Genomic DNA, 25,590 nt, shown 5'->3' with positions numbered 1-25,590 from the left:
ATTGGAAGGATTGTCAGTCATGGCTCCCTGCTGTTGAAAGCTGGCTTTTATCTTCAGTGTAACAAGGCTGGCTTTTTGTTGGTTTTGCCTTTTTTTTTTTTTAACTAATTGGAAAATGTAATTATGGAAGTTATAGCATAGATCCAATAAAGGTATCTGTCTTAGGGACAGTTTGAGAATCAGTACCACATTCTTTGGCAGTATCTATTAAACCAGATCAACTGGAGTCTCAAATTGATGCAATATTTACAACTGACAAAAGAAACCATTTAGAAGTTTTGTTGTGGAATTTATAGGTTTCACCTACCCTACAAATGTGGCTCTGCCCTACTGCTCAAAGCAATCCCAGGATAAATGAAAACCTAAGGCTGGAGCAGCTGCCAAGCAGCGGCAGGAACTCCAGTGCTCTCTCTTCTACAGCTCTCTGCTTTAGTAGCCATGTAAGACTCTCCTCCATTTCATTTCTCCAGGATTTTAAATCAAAATGCAAGCCATGCAGAATATAAAAGAATCCATCCAAAACTGACCCACGAGAGCAACTTCTGTACAGAGTGATACTTGGGTTTGAACACACCCACTGCAGATCTCAGACTCTGATAAGGCATGAAGAAGCAGGTATTGTTATTCCAGTCTGCTTCAGCTTTAAAACTGCAGTAGCACAGCTTTGTTAGTTAAATCAGATTACTTACGTAACAGCAAGGTAAGTAAAGGTTTTCTATTCATGCAGTTAAGATCAATTTGCCAGGTGTAACAATGCAACAGTGCTACCAAGTTTTGTAACAGAGAACAACATAGCAAGATGGTGGTTAGCCTGAGACAGCCGTAGAAACCTCCAATTTTGTGACAACGAGGAAATACCCCTTTATCTTGAAAAAAATGTAATATTTCTGTAACACTCTCACTATTCTCCCTTGTTTTTTGAACTGTTGAACTGATGTCAGTGTGGGAAGCACAACCAGCTTAAGCTTGTGCTGCCACCTGAAACAACCACCCTCAGGACACCTCACTACTCACTCCCTTCAGCCCAGAATCTCAAAGGTGCCTCACAGTAAGATAGAACATGTTGTAGTGCATTTGGTTATTTTATTTAATTGCGCCCCCATTCGAGGTATTGCTCCCCCTATTTTGTGTAAAATGGTTCTGCCCTCCCCAGTTTTCCCGCCACAGCCCTGCCAGTTATGTAGTTCCCTTAGCAACCCTTGCTCCGTGTATTGTCAATCTTTTAGGTTATATAATTCCTCCTCCCCCTTTTTCCCTTATATGTATACTTTTTCTCCTCCCTGGGTCCAGTCAATCACCCCCCCCACTCCACCTAGTGTTCCAGAAGCTTCTCCTCTTTGGGGGTTGTGGTTGGCTGTGGTCCTGGGGACCCTCCCATACCTCGTATCTATTGGGTTCTCTACTATGTCATTTGTGTTAAGTTCATCCCCTCTCCTCCCTCTATTGGTCTTTTGTTAACCCCTCCCTTATCCGCCCCTTCCCTTGATAACCCTACTCCCGACTCCATTTCGGGGTCCCTCCCTGGCTGGCATCGTGGGCTTTCCAATAAACCTGTTTGGCCCCCGGCGAGTGTCCAGCTCCTTCCTTCTCGTCGTTTAGCAGCGATCCCGTCTGCAGCCAGCACAGCCCGAGGCCTTACTACGCCGAGGGGCGCTGGCAGGATGCAGCTGGGTGTCGGCCCTAACCTCAGCTAGCCGGACTCTGACCTTAAAGGCCAGATACACCTCGCTGCAAGAACAGATCTCCCTCCCACTACATTCTGCTATGACTTTCATCAGTTTTCCAACACAATTTGCGTGAATGCAAAAACATTTGTGCTGGCCTAAAAGCACAAAAGTATGGAAACAAGAAGCAAGACTGTGTTTGGCATTGGGGATGGTTAAACAGCATTACCATTTATGAAATAAATAGGTGTTAGCAGAACCAAATGTGTTACAACACTTCTTTACCAAAAATGACAGAACAGGAGGAAAGAATGCAGGAAAGACAGTTAGTTTAGCACTGAAGACCATGTAAAATAAAACCAACTTACTGGGCAAAAATAGGTGTTTTCTGCTATGTGATTTGCAACAAGGTTGTTTTCTGCAGACAGAGACATAATAAAAAGCAGTGCATCCCGGGCCTGTTGGCCTACTGTTCCTTCTCGATGGATGAAGGGGATCAGCAGGGAAAAAATGAGGAAATTGGCAGCTCCTTGGTCCTCACTAGTGTGGAAAAACAGTTCTAAAATGGAGGGATCTTTGGCTATTATAGAGCAGAGCTGGTTCAGAAGGACAACCAACTCTGTTTCCACTGTTGGAGTGGTTGTTCCTGAGCAGGAGCTCAGCAACATCATCAAAGGCTTCAAAATGGGCTTGTGATGCAGCAAAGGCTGGTGAGACTGGGTTACGAGCATTTCATACATTTTGAGTTGCTCAGTTTTTGTCTCATCGGTGAACTCTCGCCGTAGGCTCCAAAGGAAAAGCTTCTCCATGATGTTTTCTGAGACCACAAACTCCAGAATAGGCCCCATTGAGGCATCCTTTGCTTGCTCCTCAATTAATAAGAAAAGCATGTGCTCCACGTAATTCTGGACAGTGCTGGCCTCATCAGGAGAGACTGCCCCATATTTTGCTTGAGTATTTTTCAAAGGATCATGCTTCTCTAAGATTTTCAGAACCTAAAGAGAAACAAAGACAGATCAGTTTTAATGCACTTATATGCATCCTAAAAAGCATGGAGCTATCACTACAAGGAAAAAAAAATCAAAATTCTTTAACACAAAAAGCATTAAGTCTTTTTATGTTTTCAAATTTAGGAAGTTTGACAGACAAGACCCCAAAGTTTCACATTTGGTATGTACGAGGCAAAAATATACTGCTGTTGTTCACCTTTTTTAATAAGCACCTAAATTTGTCATTTACCCTATTCCTGGAAACCAGGCGTTCTCTCAAATAGGGATAAATTAGGTTTCCTTAGTGTTCAGAAATGGAGCTTCCATGATGTTTGAAACAAGTTTGCCATGGAAGACTGAAATCAAAGGGCCTGTTCTCCAGCCAGAGTAACTGTGCTCAGGAATATCAATATCATGGGATGATTTGCAGTAATAAAAGTAGCAGCAGCCCACAGTGCTGTTCTTTGCTTGACAGCTTTTATATGATACCAAGTGGCCATTGACACCCACATACTCTTGCAACTTTTAATACAGTAATAATAGTCATACCAGCACTTCTAACGATGAATTACATTCTGTTGTGCATGCAAACAATAAAGCTCATTGTCTGCAAAAATCCCCATTGTCTTTAGCCTTTTTGCCACAAAACCCTAAAGGAACAGTGGTTCCCCTAATATGACACATCACTAGTTAGGTGAGAAAAGGTGACTGTTGAACAACACTCCTCTGACTCTGGAACACCTCAGAAACAGCACCACTTGTCTGGCTGGTTTCTTGGGTGAGACAAAGAACAACAAGAACAAGAACAGCAGCACAGAAATAAATTTTATCGAAATTGTAAGGTTATTAATATTACTGCAGCAAACAAGAACTTGTATTATGATGCTCACAGCAAAACATCTTTGCTTAAAAGCAATTACAACCCTGATGACATGCAAACAATTTTTAGAATATGCTGAAGTGTATAATCTACATCTATCCATAATAAACAAGAGTGCATACAGCTTTGCACTGTGCATTTAATTTACTTTTAAAAGGATAAGCAAGACTTACCCAGTACAAGGAAAAGAAGCACAGAAGTCTGCAAGAGGGTGCAAGTCACAATGAATCAATAGGAAAGTCAGTAAGAAGATCTAGGCCTTCAATAAGATATTACCATGTCCTACTACTTCCCATTTAGATGCAAATCCAGAGTTCCAAGCGTGATTAGTAAAGGCTAACCATACCTTGAAAGGTCAATTTTCTTTGCATTCAAAAAATAGTTCAGTGTCACCTACTACATTCTGCATGAAAAGACATTTGTTCCTGAGCAATTCAGGATTATCCCAAAAGAAAGAATGAAGCAAATTTGTATTAATGCTGCTTACTTCAATCAATAAAACTAATTAACATTACCTGTGCCCAATGTGTTCTAAACACAATCATGCATGTTTCTGGGTCAACACCCTGCAGGCTGGGAGCCTGCCTGTTTCTGCTGATACTTGTTCCAGAGGACATTATAAAATTTCCACAGGTCAAGCCAACTAGGTCATGCTGAATTTCTTTTTAAAATCCTCCAGTGAGCTGCAGATGTTCAAGCATCATGATGAGATTGATACTGTGTCCTGATCTTTGGTACCCACACAAATCTGTTAAAAAGAAAACAAAACCAAAAAGAAATGTACCACACATGTACCAGTGCACATCAAATCATAGTGTCCAACAGAAAAGAACATTCTTTAAGAGAACACAAACTTTTCTTCTTTTAATTCAGTTTGAGGATAGAATTTTTTAAAGCAAGTTATATGGAAACATACTTTTTCTCATGATAACAGCTTATAAGGCTCAAACTTTTGAGATCAGTGACTGTAATAAGGTGCTACTGAAATAAACAAGCCCAACAGAAGTTTATGCAATAAACATTTTATGCAGATCACTGCATTTTTAGTTTTTCATTATGACGCTTTTGCAATCTGACCATATCTGTTCAGAGTTACTTAGTAACTAATGTTGCATAAACTGCACAGGTGAAAAAAATAGATGTTATTTCTCTATTTTTTAAAATATCTTCCAGCAATAGATAGAATTACAAATTCTCAAAAGTGTTCTGCCAGAAACCATATCATAAACAGTTGAAAAAACATCTGAGAGCACCATATTCACATAGAAGGGTGTATCTCTATCAATACCAAAGTAAACAAAACCAAACAACATGAAAAATAAAACCTTCATGTATCCAAAGCCAAATAAATTGAGATGTCATATTAAAGGACTATGAGAATAGGATAAAACATTGAAACATTCCATTCATCCATTATTTAATATCCTAGATACATGAGAATCAAAGCAGTTGTACACCTGCAGGGGAAAGTTAAAATGAAACAAAGATTGATATCTTGCAGATATTTGAAAGATTTAAGAGGATGTGGTACAACTCCCTTACACACCAGTATCTAAGCCACAAAGCTCCCCCCCCACCACACACACACTCTTTTTTTATAAACTTTACATCTTTATTTTCTTTTTTGCAAACCAACTAGGCATTTGATTTATTTCACTTTGGGACCATAGCAAAAAAAGCCCAACCCGAAGTACCCAACAACAAACAGAATTTTTTTGTAGCACAAGCTGCCAAATCCCACACAGCAATTCTTTGCCAGCATACAAGGGATTTCTCTGTGCATATTTTAAAAGATGAAAATATTTTCTCTGTAGTGGACATCTCTGCTCCCTGTACATGTGCTCTATTTATATTCTTGAAACTGCTAGCACAGGAGAATATCCAGCCTGTCCCAAAAGTAGCAGTGACTTTTGTCATTTTAAAAGAGTTCAAAAATATACAGGGTACAACTGTTAAGATTTCTGAGGCCAGCAAGGAGGTTAGGCACTTCACTGTGTATATATACACACATATTTTCATATATTCAAGATTCAACCTCCATCCTAACCTTGCTTCTTTCAGCATTTACAATGTATTTATTTCCTGTGCATTTGCTAAGCACTCTCACCCAACACAAGTAACACAATCTAGCCCATCCTTTTTGCAGATAACATATTCCATGTGTGGAGAAGCCAGCACAACCAGCATAAATCCTGCACACCTTATCTGTTTTAAAGGCACCTGCCAGTACACTGCTACTTGTTAAACAGTCCTGTGAAAATGAACTGCAGGACTATTTCTACATTACTGATGTTCCTGAAGAGAGAAAACAAAACAAAGCAAGACAAAACAAAAAAAAATACAACTCACACACAAAAATAATCAGAGATCAAAGTAGCAAGTGGATTTGAGAACCCAAGACCCAGCATCTGGGTGCTTTTAGCATGACTTCCTTGAGTAATGATACCACTATACCTTAAATGCACACCTTCTGGCAATGTGTGTTTGCAATTCTGAGCACTCAACATTTCTAACAAGAAACACTGGGAAAATACGATGCATGCTTACACACAATTTAGAAAAAGCCTGCTCTGAGTACTTTGCCTAATACCATAGCTGCTAATCCAAGGAATATTTAACTGACATACACTTTAGATCACCTGCCCACTTCCTGCCAGTTCCTCTTTGCAGCACCTCCTGCAAACAGAAATCTTTCCATGTCCGTAGAAGCCCAGCAGACTCCTCCAGGCAAAAGTGTCCTTCAGTTTACAACACCAGTTCACCCTCTTAGCAGATCTCTACCGTGCATGAAGCAAGCAGCTTTGGAAAAACTAATATGACAATGTAATTAAAGATGGTATCAGAAGGTGAAGTAAGGGAAGTTAATTAACATTGCAGAGGCAATTTATGAGTTCCTTCATTTAACAACTTCGAAGTTGCTTCAATGTAGCCATTGCATGTTGTTTAAGAATTTAATGAAACAAATATTACACATCTACCTATCACATGACGAGTTCCATTAGCAGCACAGGATCAGAAACTTCAGTCTTCGGTATTTGTGATAAAAACAGTAACAAAGGAGATTATGGCTACCTTCACAAATTCTGACAAAAATCAGTGCTGTAAGACTCTCCAGATGCAGACAGTTCAAGCACACAGCAGACAAAAATGGCATGTCAAGGGGCACACAGGACTGCCACAACACAGCTCCCACCACATCTTTCTGCTTGCCACCAGCTCCGCCCAAGGCTGGTGTTAGTGCTGCACCCATGGTTGGGGTTAGGTCAGGGTTAGGGTTCAGAAAACCATAAATCTAAAAGTAACAAAACAGCACTGCAGACTGAGATGTGCAATAATATTTCTATGTTCAATTCAATTCCCATAAGGGAGAAAATATTTCCAGTTTCAAAAGTGTCTTGGGATGCTGGGATTTCCTTAGTAATACAAAACACTAATATATTGTGTAGGCTTTAAAGACTTCAAACTCTGTAATAGTGTTTCAAAAAGCTTTTGACAACTTAAGTGGTCACAGAACAGGTCCTAAAAACAGCATCCCTATTTTAAAAAGGTAATTGAATTGGATGAGAGAATATCTTGTAAGATACATTTCAATCTAACAACATGCTGTAGTTATACCAGAAGCAGACAGACTACATTCATTGTAAGCAGATTTTGTTACTGTATTAGGTTTTCTTGATTATATTGCAAGACCAAATGTGCAACACTAAACGTAACATCCCATAGTTCCCTGTGAATTAAATCTCACTTCAATTAAACAAGACAAATAACCTGAGCAGAATGAGTCCAAAGGTGGGAAAGTAAATTAATTTATAAAACACCAATTCATGGGAAGACAAAGTAGGAGTGAACTCAGGGGCCACTAAGAACAAAAGCAATAATTTATTTTATTCAGCTCATTATTAAAATTTTACAATAATTTAGCTTTCTGTGCTAAATCCTGATCAAGTTGTTACTCTACCATTTGATAACCCTGACAAGTGTGAATATACCTCTCATGCACTCCATTCAAAATTCTACTTCCAAAAGCCTCTGCTCAGTTTAATACTTGGACTCTGCCATACAGTTACAGGACCTTCCTAGCAGGCAAATCTTTCATATCTTATCTAGCAGTCGTTTAACCCTATCACAAGGTCAAGCACACATACATATGCCTTCTAGAGCTATTTCAAAAAGCTTTAGTACAACTCAGCCTATTTACAGTTGAAGAAAGGCAGCAGTGCACAAGATTCAGTCATTGGGCTCATAGGAGGATATCTATGTCCAGTTTCCTTCAGAAGCCTGGATGCCATCAGCTCTTTTCACACAGCTGATTACAGGGCTCAACACCTCAATCAAAACAAGCACATATTTTACTGCAAAGTACACTAGGAGAAACAGCCAGGCAGAGAATCCCTTGTGAAGTCTTCTCACAGTGCAGTGTCTCTCTCCAAAAACTTCACTTCAAAAAAAAAAACCAAAAAAACCAAAAACAAACCAGCACGAAAGTTTGCAGGATTGGCGTTTCCCAGGCAATGCATAACAAAGAAAAAAGATACACAGCCTAATACAGTAACACAGTAAAGAAAGTATAAAATATGCTGCAAGGCTATGCAATTTATCATGGTTGTCTTCTGTTGAGACAGTAGGATGCCATGCTCAACAATCCACAAACACAAGCAAACCTCTGTTATCAGACACTGCACTTTTGCTCTCTACAGGCCAAAGCTTTCCTCACTGTCAGTGCAGGTACACAAGAGGCAACAGAGAAGCCTTGATGGCAGTGAAAGAAACAGCACATATCAAAACCTTTTCATGGATCAGTATAGCATAGAGGGGCTTGAAATTAGACCACTTCAAAAAAGCAGAGGGAATTTGCACGCTCTTGCTCATAGCTATGCAATCACACCTCTGCAGTCTCTGCTAAGTGATGAGAGAAGGTTGGGAGAAAAATTTTAGCATGCTTCAACTTAGTTTCAATTTAAAAGGGACCTGGTTCAGGATTTGTTTACTTTTGATTGAAAAGAAAGCCTTCTGCACACATTAGTCCGATTTTCCTTAGGGACTGTTATCAGGGAGAGTATAAGTCTTATTAACAAACAACGGAAGACATCAGTAGTTTCACAGGAAAGGATTCATAGTGTTATGACAAAAATTTTGCTGCAGAAGCAAAGCCTGTGAAGAACAGTCACACCCCACCCTTAATGACCCTGTACAATCACCACAAGAGTGCAGAAGAATTACAGGTTGTTCACTGGAGAACAGTAGGTCTGTCATAGGCAACTGCAAAACTGTCACTGGTTTTAAGTCACTGCATCAAGGAATCCTCATTTTCATTAAGTCCTACTCACCTTCAGAAGCTCTACTAGCAAGAAAGCTGAAGCAGATTACTAGAGGAATCATTTAAACTATGTGAACAATTATCTGCCTTGTCCTTTCATATTCCAGTGCTGCAGTCCCAATTTCTCCTGTCCTTTGTCTACCTCAAGCAAGCATTTCACATCTAGGCAGCCTTCTTCACTCCAGCTTTTCTACCCAGTATTTGCAAACATGCTAAGCCTTCCATGAGTAGGTGGGACAAGATGTTTTACACTGATAAAGCTATCTGCTTAAAAGCCTAACAAAGAACAAGACACCACAAATTTTAAAGCAATGTAGTTAATCAAAGTATCAATCTGTTCTCATCAAGCACAATTTAAGCCAACCTGCTAACATGAAAGTAAGAATGTCTTGTGCCTTGTCCCCACAGAGACTGCCTAACGATCTCCCTCATGAGAGAAACTACACACAGTGCATTTTATAATGAGACAAAAAGTCTTCCTGTCCATCTGCAGTCAGTCTGCTCAGTTACAAACCACAATTCATCTTTTATCAAATGTCTGGGGAGCTACACTACTCACATATTTATTGTAGATTCCCATTAGCTCAATCAGACTACCACTAAGCTCTTCATGTGATCTGTATAATCCTACAGTGTTATACATTAGGAGGTCCAGGTTCCAGCATTCAATAACTCCATGGTTCTCCAGACATATCAAGAGGCAATTCCCCCACAGCAAGCAAGCAAGCAGCAGTGATGCCCCAAGGCTCAGCCTACAGCCCCAGCCCAGCAGTGGCATAAACAAACTTGCTTCAAGGGCCAGCAACAGGATCAGTTCCTGCTGGCAGCCTATGCCCTGGGACACAGCCTAAGCCACATGCCAGGCCCTCAGAGACTCCTGCTGCATGGGGCAGCCAAAATGAAAGGACAGAGATGCCAGTTAGGCAGTATGGTCCAAAATGCATTGATGGGTTAGGCTGAAATTACACACAGGGTACGACAAAGATGGTTCACCAAAGGTCATGTTACCAAAGCAGAGAAATGGCACTGACTGCTCAGGAAAACAGGAATTAAGCAACATAGAATACTTGACAGAGACCTTGACCTGCTCAGGAAAGGCCTGATTTACCTGTTACACCACAGGGTATGTTCATCTACCACACTCATTTGCACATAGGCAATTTCACTGGAATTGAGAGCATACAATTACTGAAGCTATGCTTGCAAAGTCCCAGGAGGAATGAACTACATATTCATATCCCTAGGTCATAATTCTGAAGCTAGAGTAAGAAAAAAATAGGGTTGTTATTCTAATGGTATGACTTGATCCTTTTTATAAGAGATAAAGAATATAATAAACCTGTTTCTCTGTTGTATTTTATGTCCTCACATTTAGCCTACTACAGAAAGGCAACAATTCAGTAACAATTAGTGGTTCAAAACACAGATTACATTGGTTAAAAACATAATAACAAAATAGCAGCTAGGGTTCTTAAAATCCAAGATAGATACCTCTCTATTCCCAATAGCATTGTGGCACAGTATGACTGAGGTGTCTAGTCTGCTACTAAACAAAAGGATATAAAAACTGAACTTTAAAAAAAGGCCTTTAAAATAGCAGTTCAGAAAAGCTCTTTTCTACCTGCACACTAAAGAATGCAGATGTCATTGAACTGAAATCAATTCAAAGGCTTTAGCTTTGCTGGTTCATTCCCACATCACCAACAAAATTGATGACCCCAGAAAAGACTGCTTCCACACAAAAGCAAGTCATAAAAATGTCCAAGGCCCACAGACCAAAGTGTTTGGTGTTGTACTGTGTGAGACAGCCACTAGAAGCAAGACAAACCTCAGTTCAAAACTTTGTACTGCAAACGTTTCCACACAAAGTTTCGAAGAGAAACAACTCAACTCCAGAGGGCACAGCACACGTCACTGAGTGAAAGAATCTACTTTCCATTATTTCACATATAGTGAATTACAAATATCCCATGCTATGTCTAGACTAGTAATTTTTTGCTATAATTGAAATGAATTATTGCTAAAAAGTTGTTGCCACAGTCTTCATCTTTACTGAGAATCTGTACAGGGTTTATTTCAAAATTCATCACTATCCAGGAATGAGAGAGAGCGACACATTAGAAAGCAGATATTTGACAAAACCTACTTTATGTTCTGATTATGCTAGTGGAAGAAAGAAATCAAAGTGACCCATACACTCTGCACATCAATTTTGCTTTCCAAGATAATTCTGACACCTGTGTGACACACAAACCCAGCTCCAACATGCTCATAATTTAGAGAAACCACGTGCTTGCTGAAGTGCTGAAACATTTTTTGTTGTTTAGATTGTTTTTGAGAAATGTAAAACAGTTTCTGTAGCTGAAAGTATAAAATAAATTCATAGGAAATTATTAAGTTGCCTTTCTAGAAAGACTTCCTGACAGAAAGATGAATGAGACCAGCAAAGCAGTAGAAGACGCTATACTCTGAAGATTTAAAACTATTTTCAGAACACTAGCATACAGAACAGGAAATATTACCTTCCCAAGAAAAAGATGGTCTAGAAAAATGTTATCAATATACCTGTAATTATCATATGCAGATTACAGAGAACAAGATTAAGCTATATATTTTACGAGTAGAGCAATAATATGTAAGATGATTTTTCAAGTGATTTGCACAACATGTCAAATTACTCATTATAATAAGCATAAGAAGTCCAAGAATAATGTTCTCAAGTGTACAGAGTGGCATTAAAGAAGACGTGTGTGCTTTCAGCATTAATCACAATAAAATGCAAATACACATATATTCTAAACATTCTGTGTTTTGGGATAGAGAAGCCACAATTTATTTTTTTCATTTCCACACTCTGGGTTGGTTCTGCAAGTTCTAAATAGAGTCATAACACAAGAATCAGCAGTAAAACACCATTAAGAATACCATGATTATGTGACCAATGAACAAAGAAACCAAACAACACACTTCCCAAAAGGATTGTTGCCAAGCTTGCAGTGAGAAAAGAACTTCCACTCGGCAGACAGAGCTTCTCTCTTGCTCTCATGCACATGATACTTCTCTTCATGTTTCTCTTTCAAACTAAAAGCACCAGAAAATGATAGAATATTCCATAAAATCAAAACTGTTATGTGTAGAATGATTATTGCATAGTCGTTAACATAATCTATAAGCATATTTATTTCTCCTCCCAAAACTTCATTCACAATACTAAGTCCTCTTTTTCCTGGAAAAAATCAGTTTATACCTCTATCTAAATTTAAGTAGCCATAACCCAGTAAAACCCTTCTATACCTCTCAATATGTTCATTATAGTACATGGACTATAATAATTGAATAGATAACTTGAATCTGTCATTTATCTTCTGTACACAGTTACTGAAAACACTCATTTTGGCGATAATTATGACCCCAAGCTACTTATGCACCAAGTCAACATTATTTCCTACACTCTGAAATGATAGTATGTTAGTGACATGATGAACTAATGAACAAAGAGAATGAGCAAAAGCATCTTGTTACAGAGCTTCAGGACAACTGTTTCAGTGCACTGTAGGATGGCAGAAGCCCATCACAAACTACCCCTCAAACTTAGTCAACTTAATGAGCTACTAAAGTCTGAAAGGTTATTTTCTTATCTCGCTCTATGTACGTCTATCGCCTCATTCTAGGTAGGCCTTGCGGCAAAATGTTACATTTGGCAGGTTGACACTTTTAAACATAAATGTATTTTTGTCAGCTTTCTTTCCTTCTTTAAAAGAATTAAAAGAAAGATAAAAACTACAGAACTCTTGAATCAGTATTGTTTCCATCAGACATTTCCAATTTAGCTTGAAGAAAGCTTTAGAAACTAGTGAACTTCCTTTGTCTTAAATTATGTTCAACTCTGACACAGAGAAAGCCCCCTGCAAAATTCTTTTTGATTTGCAATTGTCAAACTTGGGCAAAACCACTGAATAAAAATTAGTGTTTAAGATGAAACCCACAAATTGTTGTATCTCACCGTACACTGAAGAGCAAAGGGGTGGAAGAATAAAAGGGGGTAAAAAATTGCAAAATGAACATTTCCTTACAAAATCCTATCCTACCTCTCCAGCTCCCCATTCCCAGTGCACAAAACCCCAGGTATTCATGTCATAGGAAACTGCACAGAAACACTGCTCTCCCTCTTCCTTTCCATTCCAACTCAAAGCAGACAAGCAGAAACTGAAGATTCATGTTATATTAATTCCTATAACAAAGTCAAGAACTTCAATAAAATAAAACATCTATGAGCACAGTTCCATGGAAAAACAGCCTCTCCCCCTGCAGGGACACTCTTATTTAAAAGTATTAGTACAGATTTGTATGGTGGATGGACTTTGGCAGACTATAGATTCCTATATGTAGGTTAAATTATTTGCTTTTAATACGTAGGGTAGTAAACAAGAAAATCCAAAATTGAGTGTTGGCATTTTTATAATGTTTAGTGCATAAAAAGCTAGATCAAAGAAAAATCTACATGTTATTTATATTTTCATTTCCATTTAGTTACATTGCATTTTATACAGGTGGTAGATGTTTTTCCCTTGAAGCTTCTCCAGCTTTCCTATGAACAAAATTATTTGTGTCATGTAAACAGTGTTAAGTTTTTCATTACACAGAGTGCAAATTAATTCTCTGTCTCTGATCTCCTCACATAAGGCTACTCTACTATGAAAATATTTTACACTCTTACACCACCTAGTCTTCTGCAACTGAAAACTGAATATCATTACAGCATGTCCCATTCCTGTGAATGCCCTTCCCTGGATAATGAAACATATAAATGCATTGGCCAAAAATTAAACATATACAGTCCATACAACACCTATCTCAGACACGTTGGCAGCATGCAAAAAAAGAAGAAACTGATAAACAATCAGAGGACAATAAAAAAAATTCTTGAGGCAATATGACACTTAGATAGCAATTCTGTATAATTTTTTTTCAGTCTTGTCTTTGAACCTTTGAGAAAACACAAACAGAAATACAGGTGTCTTTCTAGTCCAGGAAGGAATGCAGATAAACTAGCAACTGTCACACCCTGGAGAGTAAAAGAAGGCAAATAACCTAACAAATTGCATATGAAAAGTTATAAAAGGAGTGCTCAGAAAAACACAGAACCTCACAAATGTATCTACTAAAAGGTGAAGCAAGTATCAGATTCAAGTAAAAATACAACCTAATTACCATTTAAACGTTTTAACACTTGGAATAACCAATACTGAAAGCCTAGTAAATAAGAGAGTTGGATGTTAGCCCCGGCAGGAATGCTTCTCAGCACAGATAACCAAAAGTCAAACCACAGCCTCTCCCATCTAATTTTGTAACACCTATGGAGGCTTCCAGTGGCGTGGGAAAGCAGAGGTTCCACCCATCACCAGGCTGTTCATTCCTGCCTGCACAGTTCTGAAAGTGGGGAGTGTCTGTGTGTGTCCTGAGGAACCCTGCAGCCTCTCACCTGCACTTCTGTCCTTCTGAGTAAGGCTGTCAGAGCTGCAGAAGCTACAGTATCCTGTCAGATCTGACACACCAGCCCTCAGAGAGCTCCCAAGCTGAAGACAGAAGCAGTTCAAAGAGGCAGGAGAGTCTCTTTGTATGCACAGATCTTGAACAGCTGTCAGCTGTAACCACAGCACACTTGGAAGTGAGACCTCCGATTTTTTTCCTGAGGACATGGTTCTTGACACTGAATTAAAAAATTTATGATTATTTTTGCAACCTCTGAATTGTAGAAAGCATATGTCAAACCAAATTTTTGTTTTGATGCATCAGTTATGAAATACTTTAGAATATGCAAAGCTGTTACATCATTCACCAGCTATCCCTCTGCTAAAACAAAACTCACAGTATTTCTACTGTCACCACACACACTGCCATCTCGTTCTGTTTTATCTTCACCTTGCCCCATAGGTAACATTACACTTGCACAGTGATTCATGCCACAACCACTGCATTCATAAAGCCCATCCCTGCTGTTTCAGAACTGTCAGGAAGTTCAGACATCCCTGCTGCTCTCAAGCAGACTTTCACTCTGAAAGACATTACCCTCAGTCCTGAGAGTCAAAGAATATCCCAGGAAGCCCCCCGGTCACTTTATGAAGCATCTGCATACAGCCAAGTGTCTGTGCTGAGGAAACTAACTGAAAATTAATGGTGTTCCTAGTAAGTCAGCACAAGACCAAATATATATGACTAATGACAAATTAATGAAGGATAGAAGAAAACCCTGCCCTTGTGAGACCTGGAATACTGCACCCAGGTCTGCAGACCTCAGCACAAGAGAGACGTGGACCTGTTAGGGCAAGTCCACAGGAGAGCCACAAAGATGACCTGAAGGCTGGAGTACCTCTCCTACAAAGACAACCTGAGAGAGCTCAGGTTGTTCAGCAAAGAGAAGGCTCCAGGGAGACCTCACTAAAACTTTTCAGTACTTTAAGGAGCCTTGCAAAAAGGAGGGAGGGCAATTTTTTACATGGACAGACAGTGACAGGACAAGGGGAAATGTTGAACTACAAGAGGAGGGGTTTAGATCAGGTGATAGGAAGAAGTTCTTTACTCAGTGGGTAGTGAGACAGTGGAACAGGCTGCCCAGAGAAGCTGTAGATGCCCAGTTCCTGAAGTATTCATGGCCAAGTTAGATGGGGCCCTAAGCAACCTTGTCTAGAGAAAAGTGTCCCTGCCCATGGTGGCAGGACTGAAACTGGATAATCTTTCATGTCCCTTCCAACCCAAGCCATTCTATGATCCTATGAAAGCCTCTCTTCAGGAGTACCAAAGGCACATACAGCTGCAATTATATATACCACAACAATCAGCCTAATTGGAAAGAATCAGTCCTCAAAGTTGCCAACACTTAAAAACTAAAACCACTGGATTCCATGTGTACAGGTGAGGTTGTGGCAATGCCCCTCCATTCTCTAACTCAGTAGGAATGGGAGACAAATCCGTGGTTTTCTCTAAATAGGGAGGAAAGCTGAGTTTTCTCTGTGACAATGTATGTACCTATCACCTGACCATCACTAAGGCCAACACAGAATTACAACACAGCACTGTGAAGGATGACTGCTAGCATACTCCATCTACGCCCAAAAGTAGTCAACAGGCTCTGTGCCCCTGTGAGGGCAGCAGCTGTTGCTATTAAAATACACTGCTGGCATCCCTCAGCACACTACAAAGAGATTTAAATATCAGTTTAATACACTATGGTAAGAAAAGAGACTCCCCTTGCACCCTAGCAACCATTTAAACAGATTCTGTCATGACAGACCATATGTATCTGAAATACTGTTTTAATGTTGCTCTAGAAAGAGATGCAAACATTAAAAAATTCAACCTGAGAATGCTAGTATAAATTTTTTGAAATAAAAGGCCACATGGAAGCAAACCTGAACCAAATCAATTTACATGTGGAATGACTGAGTTTTGTTGCCTCAGACACCAGAATCATCCCTGCTCACTCCCAGTCAGTGAATCTTACCAACATTTATTGAGAAACCTCCAAAGCTGGAAAGTTTCTAGAATAATTGAACAAGTTTCTTTAGACTTAGACAATGCTGTATGAGCAACTTGCTGGGGAAAAGCATCAACCCTGGACTTGCTAGAATAATTACTTCAAATGTGTTGAAGTTTTCTTTACTTGCTCTGAATAATACACAGGGCACACAACAATCATCATGAGCTGCAATGGTAACTGCCTGAATACAAGCGCTCAAGCCACGAGACTTTACTCCTTTACTTTTCTCCTCCAATTCTCTTTCCTTTTACATGGGCCTGAGGCAAATTACTCAGCTCAGTTTCTCCCTTAATGCAAGGGCCACAGACTTTTGGAGAGCTCTGATGATTATTAAAGAAGCAAGTCAGTTTTATTGAGTTGACTGTCTGGCCATTTACCTGTCCCAGAAACTCTCAGAATCCCTATGCACCACACTCTTAGAGTTACAGACTACACACTTAGACTTAGAGCCCATCACAAATTCCTATTTTGCAAAACACTTCTAAATCCAGAGCCTACAAGTAATGAATTCTCATCTTACATTCATTTCTATATTTTGGCATTGTGCAGAAGAGATAAGACACAATCAAGGCCCCCTAAATGAAAAGAAATAAATAAATGAAGTGTTTCAGAACACCAGTGGGAGAATTTCATGCAATGTATGGCTATTATTAGATTGCTATTTTGCTTAGCAAATCAGAGGGTATAATCGGCAGATGATGCAGCTCTGATTTGTGAAGCACAGCCTTATTAAAGGCTAATGAGATAAATGAGTTAAAATTTACATTTTGCTCCACTGATAAGGTTCATTGGCACACTTAACTCCAACACCATGGTCTGAATATTAAACCCACTTATTAATGTCTAGTAAAGCTAATTATAATGCTGAGTGGCATTAAACTGTAATAACCAAGCAGGATGTTAGAATCACATCCTTCAGTATTACTGTAGGCCTGCAGTCAGTGTTCTGCACCGGGAAATAAGCACCTGTTGAGGTCATGCTGAGAGAAAGCACACACCTTCTGTGTCTTTTTCCTGATCCTTCTGAGACCCCAAAGTCCTGCTCGTCTAACAATATATGTTAGAAGAAGCAACATCAACATAAACATCACCGATTACTATGATTTCAACAGTGTCTGTCTGTCTTACTGCAGTAACAGCAAGGATTAAGTGACAATTTTTTTTATTTTTGTACCTACAATATATTAAATTACACTGGACATACACTCTCTAATCCTTAACAGAAAAAGCAAGTGCTGAGATATTAACAAAATTAACAACAAAACTCTGGAAGCCATACCTGTTGGTTTTTTCTTCCCCTTTTCCACCATCTTCTGTTAAAACTATAAATATAACTATAAAAACATCCATTTACTGGAAAGGATACTGGAAACACACTTTAGACCTTACACTAGCCTATGTATTTTTATGCCACATCTATTTAAGCACTTAAATGGACAACAATTATTTTTAAGGATAACGTAAGTGGACAAGGACCACAATATTCTTTCCCTTTTAATCTCCACAATGAATTTGTCCTGTGACAGCAATGGAAAGAAGATGAGATGGGATAATTAAGTGCCAGATATCCATGGATCAACAGTATCCAGTGTGGGGACTCACATGTGCCAGTCCAATAACAATTTACAGCCTGCACAAGCTTGAGATACACAGATCCTCTGGGATCTCCCCATCCCAACACAAGAGTGGTGCCAGCTCTCCTTCCTCTAGGAGAGTCACATACAGGACTGCACAACAGCCATCACTACCTTTTCAAAGCAGAATATAAAGAACGACAACAAAAAGCATAAAAACACTACAGATAAAATCTCTAGTAATACTCAAAAGCAGGCATTCATTACACACGTAAAAATGGCACTGCAGAACAATTAGATTTTTCTCTTCTGTGGGGAAAAGTGAAAAGGCACTTGCACTGTGACAGTAAAAGGAACTGGCTGAGCAAATCATGTGTGAAACATTAAATGCAACTGCTTCTCTGAACAGACTTTTGTTCCTTTCATTTTATCACCCGATTTAAACATTTAGCTTGTAACACAATCCATTCCAGTTTCCTCAGCCCAGCTTTAGAATACAGATGTGCCATATTTCAGCAGTAGAAGCAAAGAAATGCTATGGAGGTCAGAAAGAAAAGATTTAGTATACAGCTTTCTGTGGAGCATTCCACTGCATCCCTGCTTGCAGGAAGCAGAGAGTACTGCCCAGCACCCCAAGCTGGAAAAAATAAACAAAAAAAAAAAAAGCAGTCTACTTTAATGGTAGATTTGAGATGCCACAAGCTCACCAAGCCAGCTGCACTCCAACAGAGCCCTTCAGTATGAGTTATGTCAAGGGAACACACACCCTGTCCCCTTCCTCGCACTCTGCCATGCTTTTCTCGTGGGTCCCACTGCACACCCCTGAAGCCAAACCTAGAAAAGATTATTTATTGAGAGCTCAAAGTATCCCTCACAGAAATGTGTCCTGAAAATAGATACTTGTAACTTTTAAAACACAAAACCATCGCGTTTCTTTCCCTAAGGGAAAACCCTGCCAGCCTGATGCCACAGGAGCACCTCTCTCTACACAGGTTCTTTCCACAGAACTGAAAGTGCTTTGGCAGTCTTTTTCCTCCAGTACATTGTACTGGATGCTTTTCCCAAACCATTTTATGAGTATGGTTTGTTTACTAAAAGCATAATCAGAGAAGCTCCTCCAATTACTATTGCAACTATGCTAATACTTGGTAGGCATTCTGAATGTTTCAATACTTCTCTGCATCTACAATCAACAGATACACCTAAAGCATACTATATTTTTAAAGAACAGACAGCCAACAGCACAGTATTCCCACAGGCAGGCTTGCCAGGAAAAGATATGTGGTAAATAATTAATTTTCCTAGGTTAACTTCAGCTCCAGACTAGTATTTGTGAGCATGAGTGCCGCAGAAAGGCAACTAATAACTCTAGTTTGTATTCTTGTCCAGTAAGGAGTTTTGCCTTATGTGCAAGCATTGACAGTGAAAGTTTTATCATCTCAGGGACAGAAAAAGTAAAGAACACTTATACAAGTCCAGTAAAATGTCTTCTGCAAAATTCAAGGAAAACAGAAGATTTTGTTTGGCTGCTATTATTTTTTTAATTATTTCCTTCTTTGACAGATAATGGGCCAAACACAGATAGATGCTGAGCTCTGGTGTCAGACTGCAGCACACAGAAACCTCCAGTATAATCCACCCTACAAATAATTAAAGACATCATTCACTGCTTACCATGCTTTCTTTTAGTGCATTACAGATGTTTGGCAGGAAGGGTGGGGACTATTCTAAACACAGGGAAAGGGCAGAACATTCCTGACAAATCTTTTTAAAACTGACCTTAAGCTTAGCAGTTTAACAAAGTGAGGTTTCAAAAAGTTCATAAAATGTTAGAAATACTACCAGTTCATATTCAGTATTCATGGCTTGAAGTGACTGAGCTTTTACACAGACTATCAATTGTGATGTAATTCTTTTTGCATTTCTATTTGATGCCTCAAAGGTGCTAGCACATCACAACAAAGAATAGTTCATAGAATCAGGAATAAGTTGACAATAAAGAGAAGATTTTGCAGAAGGTAGTTCATTTTCCCTGTAAATGATTCATTAAAATGGACTAAAAATCTAAAAAAACTATTTAAGAAGCAAACTTCATTAATGTATCATTTGTACAATAATTTTCAAACAAACTGGGTTGTTTCTTAAGTAATTCCAGACCTGCTGGTACCCACATAGGAAACAGAAAAGCCTCAGGCTTAACTTCAAGTCAGGGAACTCAGTCTAATACCCCTGAAATGTTTCTTCCAAGCTTGATTTTATTTCTTGTGCTCCTAAACTGCCTTGACTGTGTGATCAGGAGCGAAGTTCACGGACCTCAAGATCTTCTTTCCTATCATTTCAGTCAGCTGAATTTTTAGAGGATCAGAATATAGTTATATATTTCTTTATAACAGAGCTGCATTACAAGCATGATAAAGAAATGGGAGAAATGTTCTGCTCTGTTCATTACAATCAATAGATTATGCAGCTCAGTCACAAAGCAGAAGGAATTACGAAAAAGAAAGTAATCTTTAAACTATTAATATTGCCAGAACAACTTTTCTTTCAGATATGCAGACTCCCACCTCCCAGACACAGCTAATAATGTCAGAAGCTCTGAGATTCATATGGTCAGAATGACTAATATTTACATTAAGCAAATGGATTGCCATAGTAACATAGACACCACAGAGCTATCTACCTGCCACAGCTCTCTAAATTATTTAGCATGCCAATACTACAGTGACACTGTGTAAATGATCACATTCATTAAGAGCAGAGTATGTGCTGAAAAACCAAATGTTAGACAGCCATATTTATTGCTAGGAAAAAAACAACAGCACCAGTATTGAGAAAAGAAAAGCAGAGAGGTATAGAGGAAGGCTCCAGCCTGAAACAGAACAACACACCTTCAAATTCTTCATCTAAAATGTGCATCCCTGCATCTGCATCCCTGTGCAAAGCAGCACAAACAACAATCTCACTTATGGGTCACAAGGTTGACCCACTGTGACCAGAACAAATTGAGATTTGAGTTATATTCCAAATCACATTTTTGGGATAGTCATTTAAGTTTCTTAATTTGCATTTTTTATTGCCAAAATATTATTTTATGTTGTGGAGTTGCAAGAGCCAGTGCACAGAAAATAGAAATAACTATGACACACCCTCAGAACACGGCTATTCTTCAACAGATTTATGGTGAGGAGAGAAGTGCAATACTTTGGATGATGGTCTGCTACTCCCTCAAGCAGTAGATGATGGCAGGGATCTGAGTGGTTTGTGTAAGCCACTGTTCTCATCCTGAGTTAAAGCTTTTGGAAACCTCAAGCACTTCCTGCACTATGGATATTTTCCCCTCATCACATCCAATGGCACAATCAATGACAGGTGGAGAAAACAAAGGACAGCCCAGGTCAACTCTTGCAACCAGATGGATTTCTTCCTAATTTTTATCAGCTATAGCCCCTTCGTTTGTTGAACACAATAATGTTTTTCCACATTTCTCTTTGAATTCAAAATAACAAAGAAATCCCCTAAGAAGCACAGTATGAAGATCCAGGCATAAAATTAACCCAGTCCAGCTCCAACCAATTCCTATTCTCTCTGATTATTTCAGTTCTTCATAAACTAAATTTGCAGTATGTCAACACAAGAGAAAGCTTTAAATAATTTCTTCTACTACATTTTTATGGAAGTCTGGCATACACCCATCTCTTATTATTCCTTTGCACTAAAATGCCACAAAGTCCAACTTAAAGATATTTTCATGGCACTAGCAATAATCACATCAAATCTCAAACCAACAGATTACTGTAACAGAGACTCATGTCAAAACTGATCTTCAGAGACAGAATTTTCAAAACAGTGAAGTGTTTGGAACATGCTCTTTGCCAGAGAGAATGCCGCTTACATAACAAGAGACTGCTTTTCTTAAGGAAGTTACTTTACTTAAGAATTGTTCAAGAACTGACTTGATCCTCCACAGCATGTCCTGCAAGTACAGACAGAACTCCTGTTCTAAAAGGAGTTTTAGAAAGCAGCCTCTGGAACCCAAGAGCCAGACCAGTGAGGGAGCCTCAAATATTGGTGCTGGAGAGCACAGGTGTGATTAAGAACATCTAAAGGTTTACTGCTCACTGAGGTGAGGTCATCTGCCAGAAGTATCTAGATTGTGAACCTCTGTTTGGAGTCTTCACTCAGCATCCCATTTGAGATTGTGAATTTAACAGAATGTCTGCTGGTTTTAGAGAAATGCCAGTGAAGGATGAATACCGCTCTTAGGACTGTCAAAATATAAAGGATCATATGAGAAGCAACTGACTAGTGGACTAATTAGCAGTAAGGAATAGAACTATGCAAAGCCTCCAGATTCCAGGCAGAGCTATCAATTACATTTACATGTTACAAATCACCCTGCTGATGAAGTGCAAGCTGGAAATAGGAAGTCACCTTCAAGTATTCAGCACCTTAAAGCATATTTGTAATGGAGCCTGAGGGGATATCTGCTTAGTTGTTGGAATAATTTAAAATGTGCACTAATACTTGAAATGATTCCATGACAATTGAGCATTCAGCTAAAGTGGCTGAGATAAGCCTTGACAATTCTAGATAAGAAATGCTAAGCAATTAATAGAGGTATCCAAACACTAACCTTTAAATCCACTTAGGCTGAATTTTCTCTCCCAACTTGTATCCTTCAAGCTTTTAACTGAGAACACTAGGAAAGTCAGTCCTGCTACACAAACCACAACTAATTCTGAACACAAACCCTGTGTTTTGTTTTCAAGCCAACAGTGAGTAGATGAACCCAAAAAGCAACAGAACTCAAAAATTGTGGCTGAATTTCATTAGGTTTGGCTCAGCATCACTACAACAGAATCCAAATTGTTTTCTACAGAGCAATTCAAGTAGCAGCAACACAAAGCACTCAGTTCTACAGGAATCCTCCATGTATCAGATGTGGTACCATTCACAAACTAATGTCTGCATTTCTGCATGTGGCTAGATTATGTCCCCTCACCAGCAGGGCACTACAAAAAGCAGAAAAGGCCTTGGCTCTAAATCCTGCTCAGCAATAACAGAAACATCTCTATTATCATTACTGTGTCCAGCACAAATCCAAACCACAGCCTCATACTTGACATTGAGAAGAAAACTAACTCTACCTGTGCTCAAACCAGCACACTACGAAAATCCCAGATCTGCAGGGCACTTTGTCAAAGAACCAAGTAGCTTCACACAAATCAGTTAAGAGCTGATACCGAGGTTTTGTTTGTTTTTGAGGTGTTGCAGTATCTGGGTAAATACAATTTGCAAGAATATCCCATGTTCAAGTGATTCCCCAAAATCCACAGGAAACAACCACAGTGAAGACTCCAACCATAGCTAGGGACTGAGATCCTTTTTTGTTTTTCTTAGAAACCCAAAAAACATACTTCCACATTCTTCTCTCCTTGTTGGCCAGGATGGGAATGGAAACCCCTGTCAGGGTTACCTAGCCAGTGGCCTCTCTCACCCTGGCAACTGCTTTTATACACGGCAGGGAGACTGAAGAGGTAGAGCAAAGCTTAGTATTACTCCCTCAAGCTCAGGACTTTACAAAGCATAGAGTCTTTTCCCACTTTGCATACCAAAACAACTCAAACAACTCCCTAGTGCAATGAACTATGTCCTTTTCCCCTTCCCTCCAGCCTCCATGATGAAGAACTATCATTGCTGTGTCCTCTGACAAGAACCTCCCACCCAGACTCGGCAAACAGGACTAATGTAGAAAACAAAACCAACCTTTCTTTTTTTTTTTTTTTCCAGGAAAAAGGCGATGGGAAGAAGTAAAGAAAGACAAAAATGGAAACCAAAAGATAGATTTATGACTTAGAGTGATTAGAACACTAATCAGCTTCTTCTGTACTGTACAGCAGGATTACAACCCCCACCACCACCCTGCACACCCAGAACAACACACACCCAAAGCAATGCACACTGCTGGCAGGAGTTGAGCTGCATACTTAATATGGAGGCAGATTTACTGAACAGGTATATCTAAATTCATGTTCAAACCCCATAAGTGCTATACCTAAAAAGCATATCAAGCCCTCTGTATCTACAACTTGAACATAAAAACTGCAGTTTGATATGCAGACATCTTTCTATTAAAAAAAATTGAACAATTACATATGCATTAAATAACCCTTACACCATAAATGTCCTTGATTCTTTATGTGCCAAAACATGAAAAAATAAATCCAACAAATCCCCCACAGAATAAAAAGCAAACAAACAAACAAAACCCCAGACATGGGACCAGCTTACTACACATTATTAAAATGCCAAGCACAGTAGGTTGTTAATTTTTCACTTGAAGTAACTGCATAACTTGGTTGGGGAATTATTCAGTTCTAAAAACTCTGTAGCCATTTCATTTCACCTTTCATTCTCTATCATCCACAAGTCAAAATCATGTATGCAGTTTAATGAAAAGTGCATAAATCCTTGAATACCACATACAGATAGGATGAGCTGTGAGTGATTCTCTCCAAACCTAATAAGCAAGAAACCAAAATAAAAATTGAAATATAAAGATACTAGTATAAGTATAGTAAGCCAGTGGTATTTTTATCAAAATTAAAAAATATTTTTCTCCTTTCTGTAAACCCAAGATACACTTTCAATCTTTTTGTCATCTATCCATGCTATGCATCATGAAGATAAATGATGATTAGTGAATGGAAAAAGGATGGTGATAGATGAATGGAAACAATGGTGATAGATGAAAAACAGTGACACTTAGGAGTACAAGCAGCTTAAAGAATACTTTGAGTATAAACATAAGTGTATGAGCAAGAAAATAATTACCTATATTCCACAGACAAGCACAGCCCCAGGGACAGATTCCTTTTCTGTGTACACCCTCATGCTAATAACTGTGCAGGAGTCAGGGTCTGGAAAGGATGCAGAGTCAACTTCTGGCAACAAAAATATTTAACCACAACAGACATGCTTTTACCTGACAAACGTAAGTGGGAATCCCACTTGCAGGGATCCACTTCAGGGATCCCATTTCCAGGGATCCAACCACTCCCCTACAGACAATTTAAAGACAATTATTCTACATCATCAGATGCTTACTGCTTTTGTATGCTACTACAGCAATTTTTATTAAGAGAATCAACGAAGGTGATATACCATAGAGATTTAAAAAGTAAGACGTAAAAAATATCACCCAACACAAATTCTGTAACTTGTCAAGAGAAGGGGAATGGGATCTATGTCCTCCAGAAGTATCCAGTACTAGGCTTGTCTCAATTAAATTCAAACCCATATTGTTTCAGAACACTTAAGGACTTCTGTGGAAGCTAATAGTGACATGGTAAATGCAACATGCTGACAGAGCACATTGTCCTATTACTAGTAACATGTCAGGCAACACAAAAAGAACAACACATACTTTAAAAACTGCACCTACACAACCTCCCCACTTTGCATTTTAGAAGACACAGATGTAAGATACACTGCCCTATACCAGTTCAGATGTTTTTCTGGAGTATATATTTGTAAGATAATCATGCAAACACTAAAAAAATGTCCATAATAATAGAAAAAATCAAAGCATTCATAAAAGAGAATAAGTAATTCTGCTCCAGATTTGTT

At 38.9% G+C, this 25,590-nt stretch overlaps 1 protein-coding gene across 13 annotated transcripts in view; it reads right to left on the bottom strand.

Annotated features, from left to right (window-relative positions):
• FHIP1A (FHF complex subunit HOOK interacting protein 1A) overlaps positions 1-25,590 on the bottom strand; it is a 92,926-nt gene that overhangs the window by 44,547 nt on the left and 22,789 nt on the right. For 11 of the 13 annotated variants that reach the window (XM_074541129.1, XM_074541136.1, XM_074541130.1 and 8 more), the window contains 2 exons: positions 4,049-4,281; positions 2,033-2,659 (listed from right to left, as the gene is read on the bottom strand). In XM_074541129.1, coding sequence (XP_074397230.1) covers positions 2,033-2,659; positions 4,049-4,150 — 729 coding nt within the window. In that variant the 5' untranslated portion in view covers positions 4,151-4,281. Of the gene's footprint in view, positions 1-2,032; positions 2,660-4,048; positions 4,282-4,449; positions 4,512-24,795; positions 25,075-25,590 lie in introns of those variants that run through there. The other 2 variants (XM_074541141.1, XM_074541140.1) reach the window with 2 other exon arrangements.

Source organism: Zonotrichia albicollis, chromosome 5, assembly GCF_047830755.1.
Source record: "Zonotrichia albicollis isolate bZonAlb1 chromosome 5, bZonAlb1.hap1, whole genome shotgun sequence".
NCBI classification, from domain to species: Eukaryota; Metazoa; Chordata; class Aves; order Passeriformes; family Passerellidae; genus Zonotrichia; species Zonotrichia albicollis.
The sequence above is the reverse complement of the archived record's forward strand: the minus strand, read 5'-3'. Positions and strand labels throughout refer to the sequence as shown.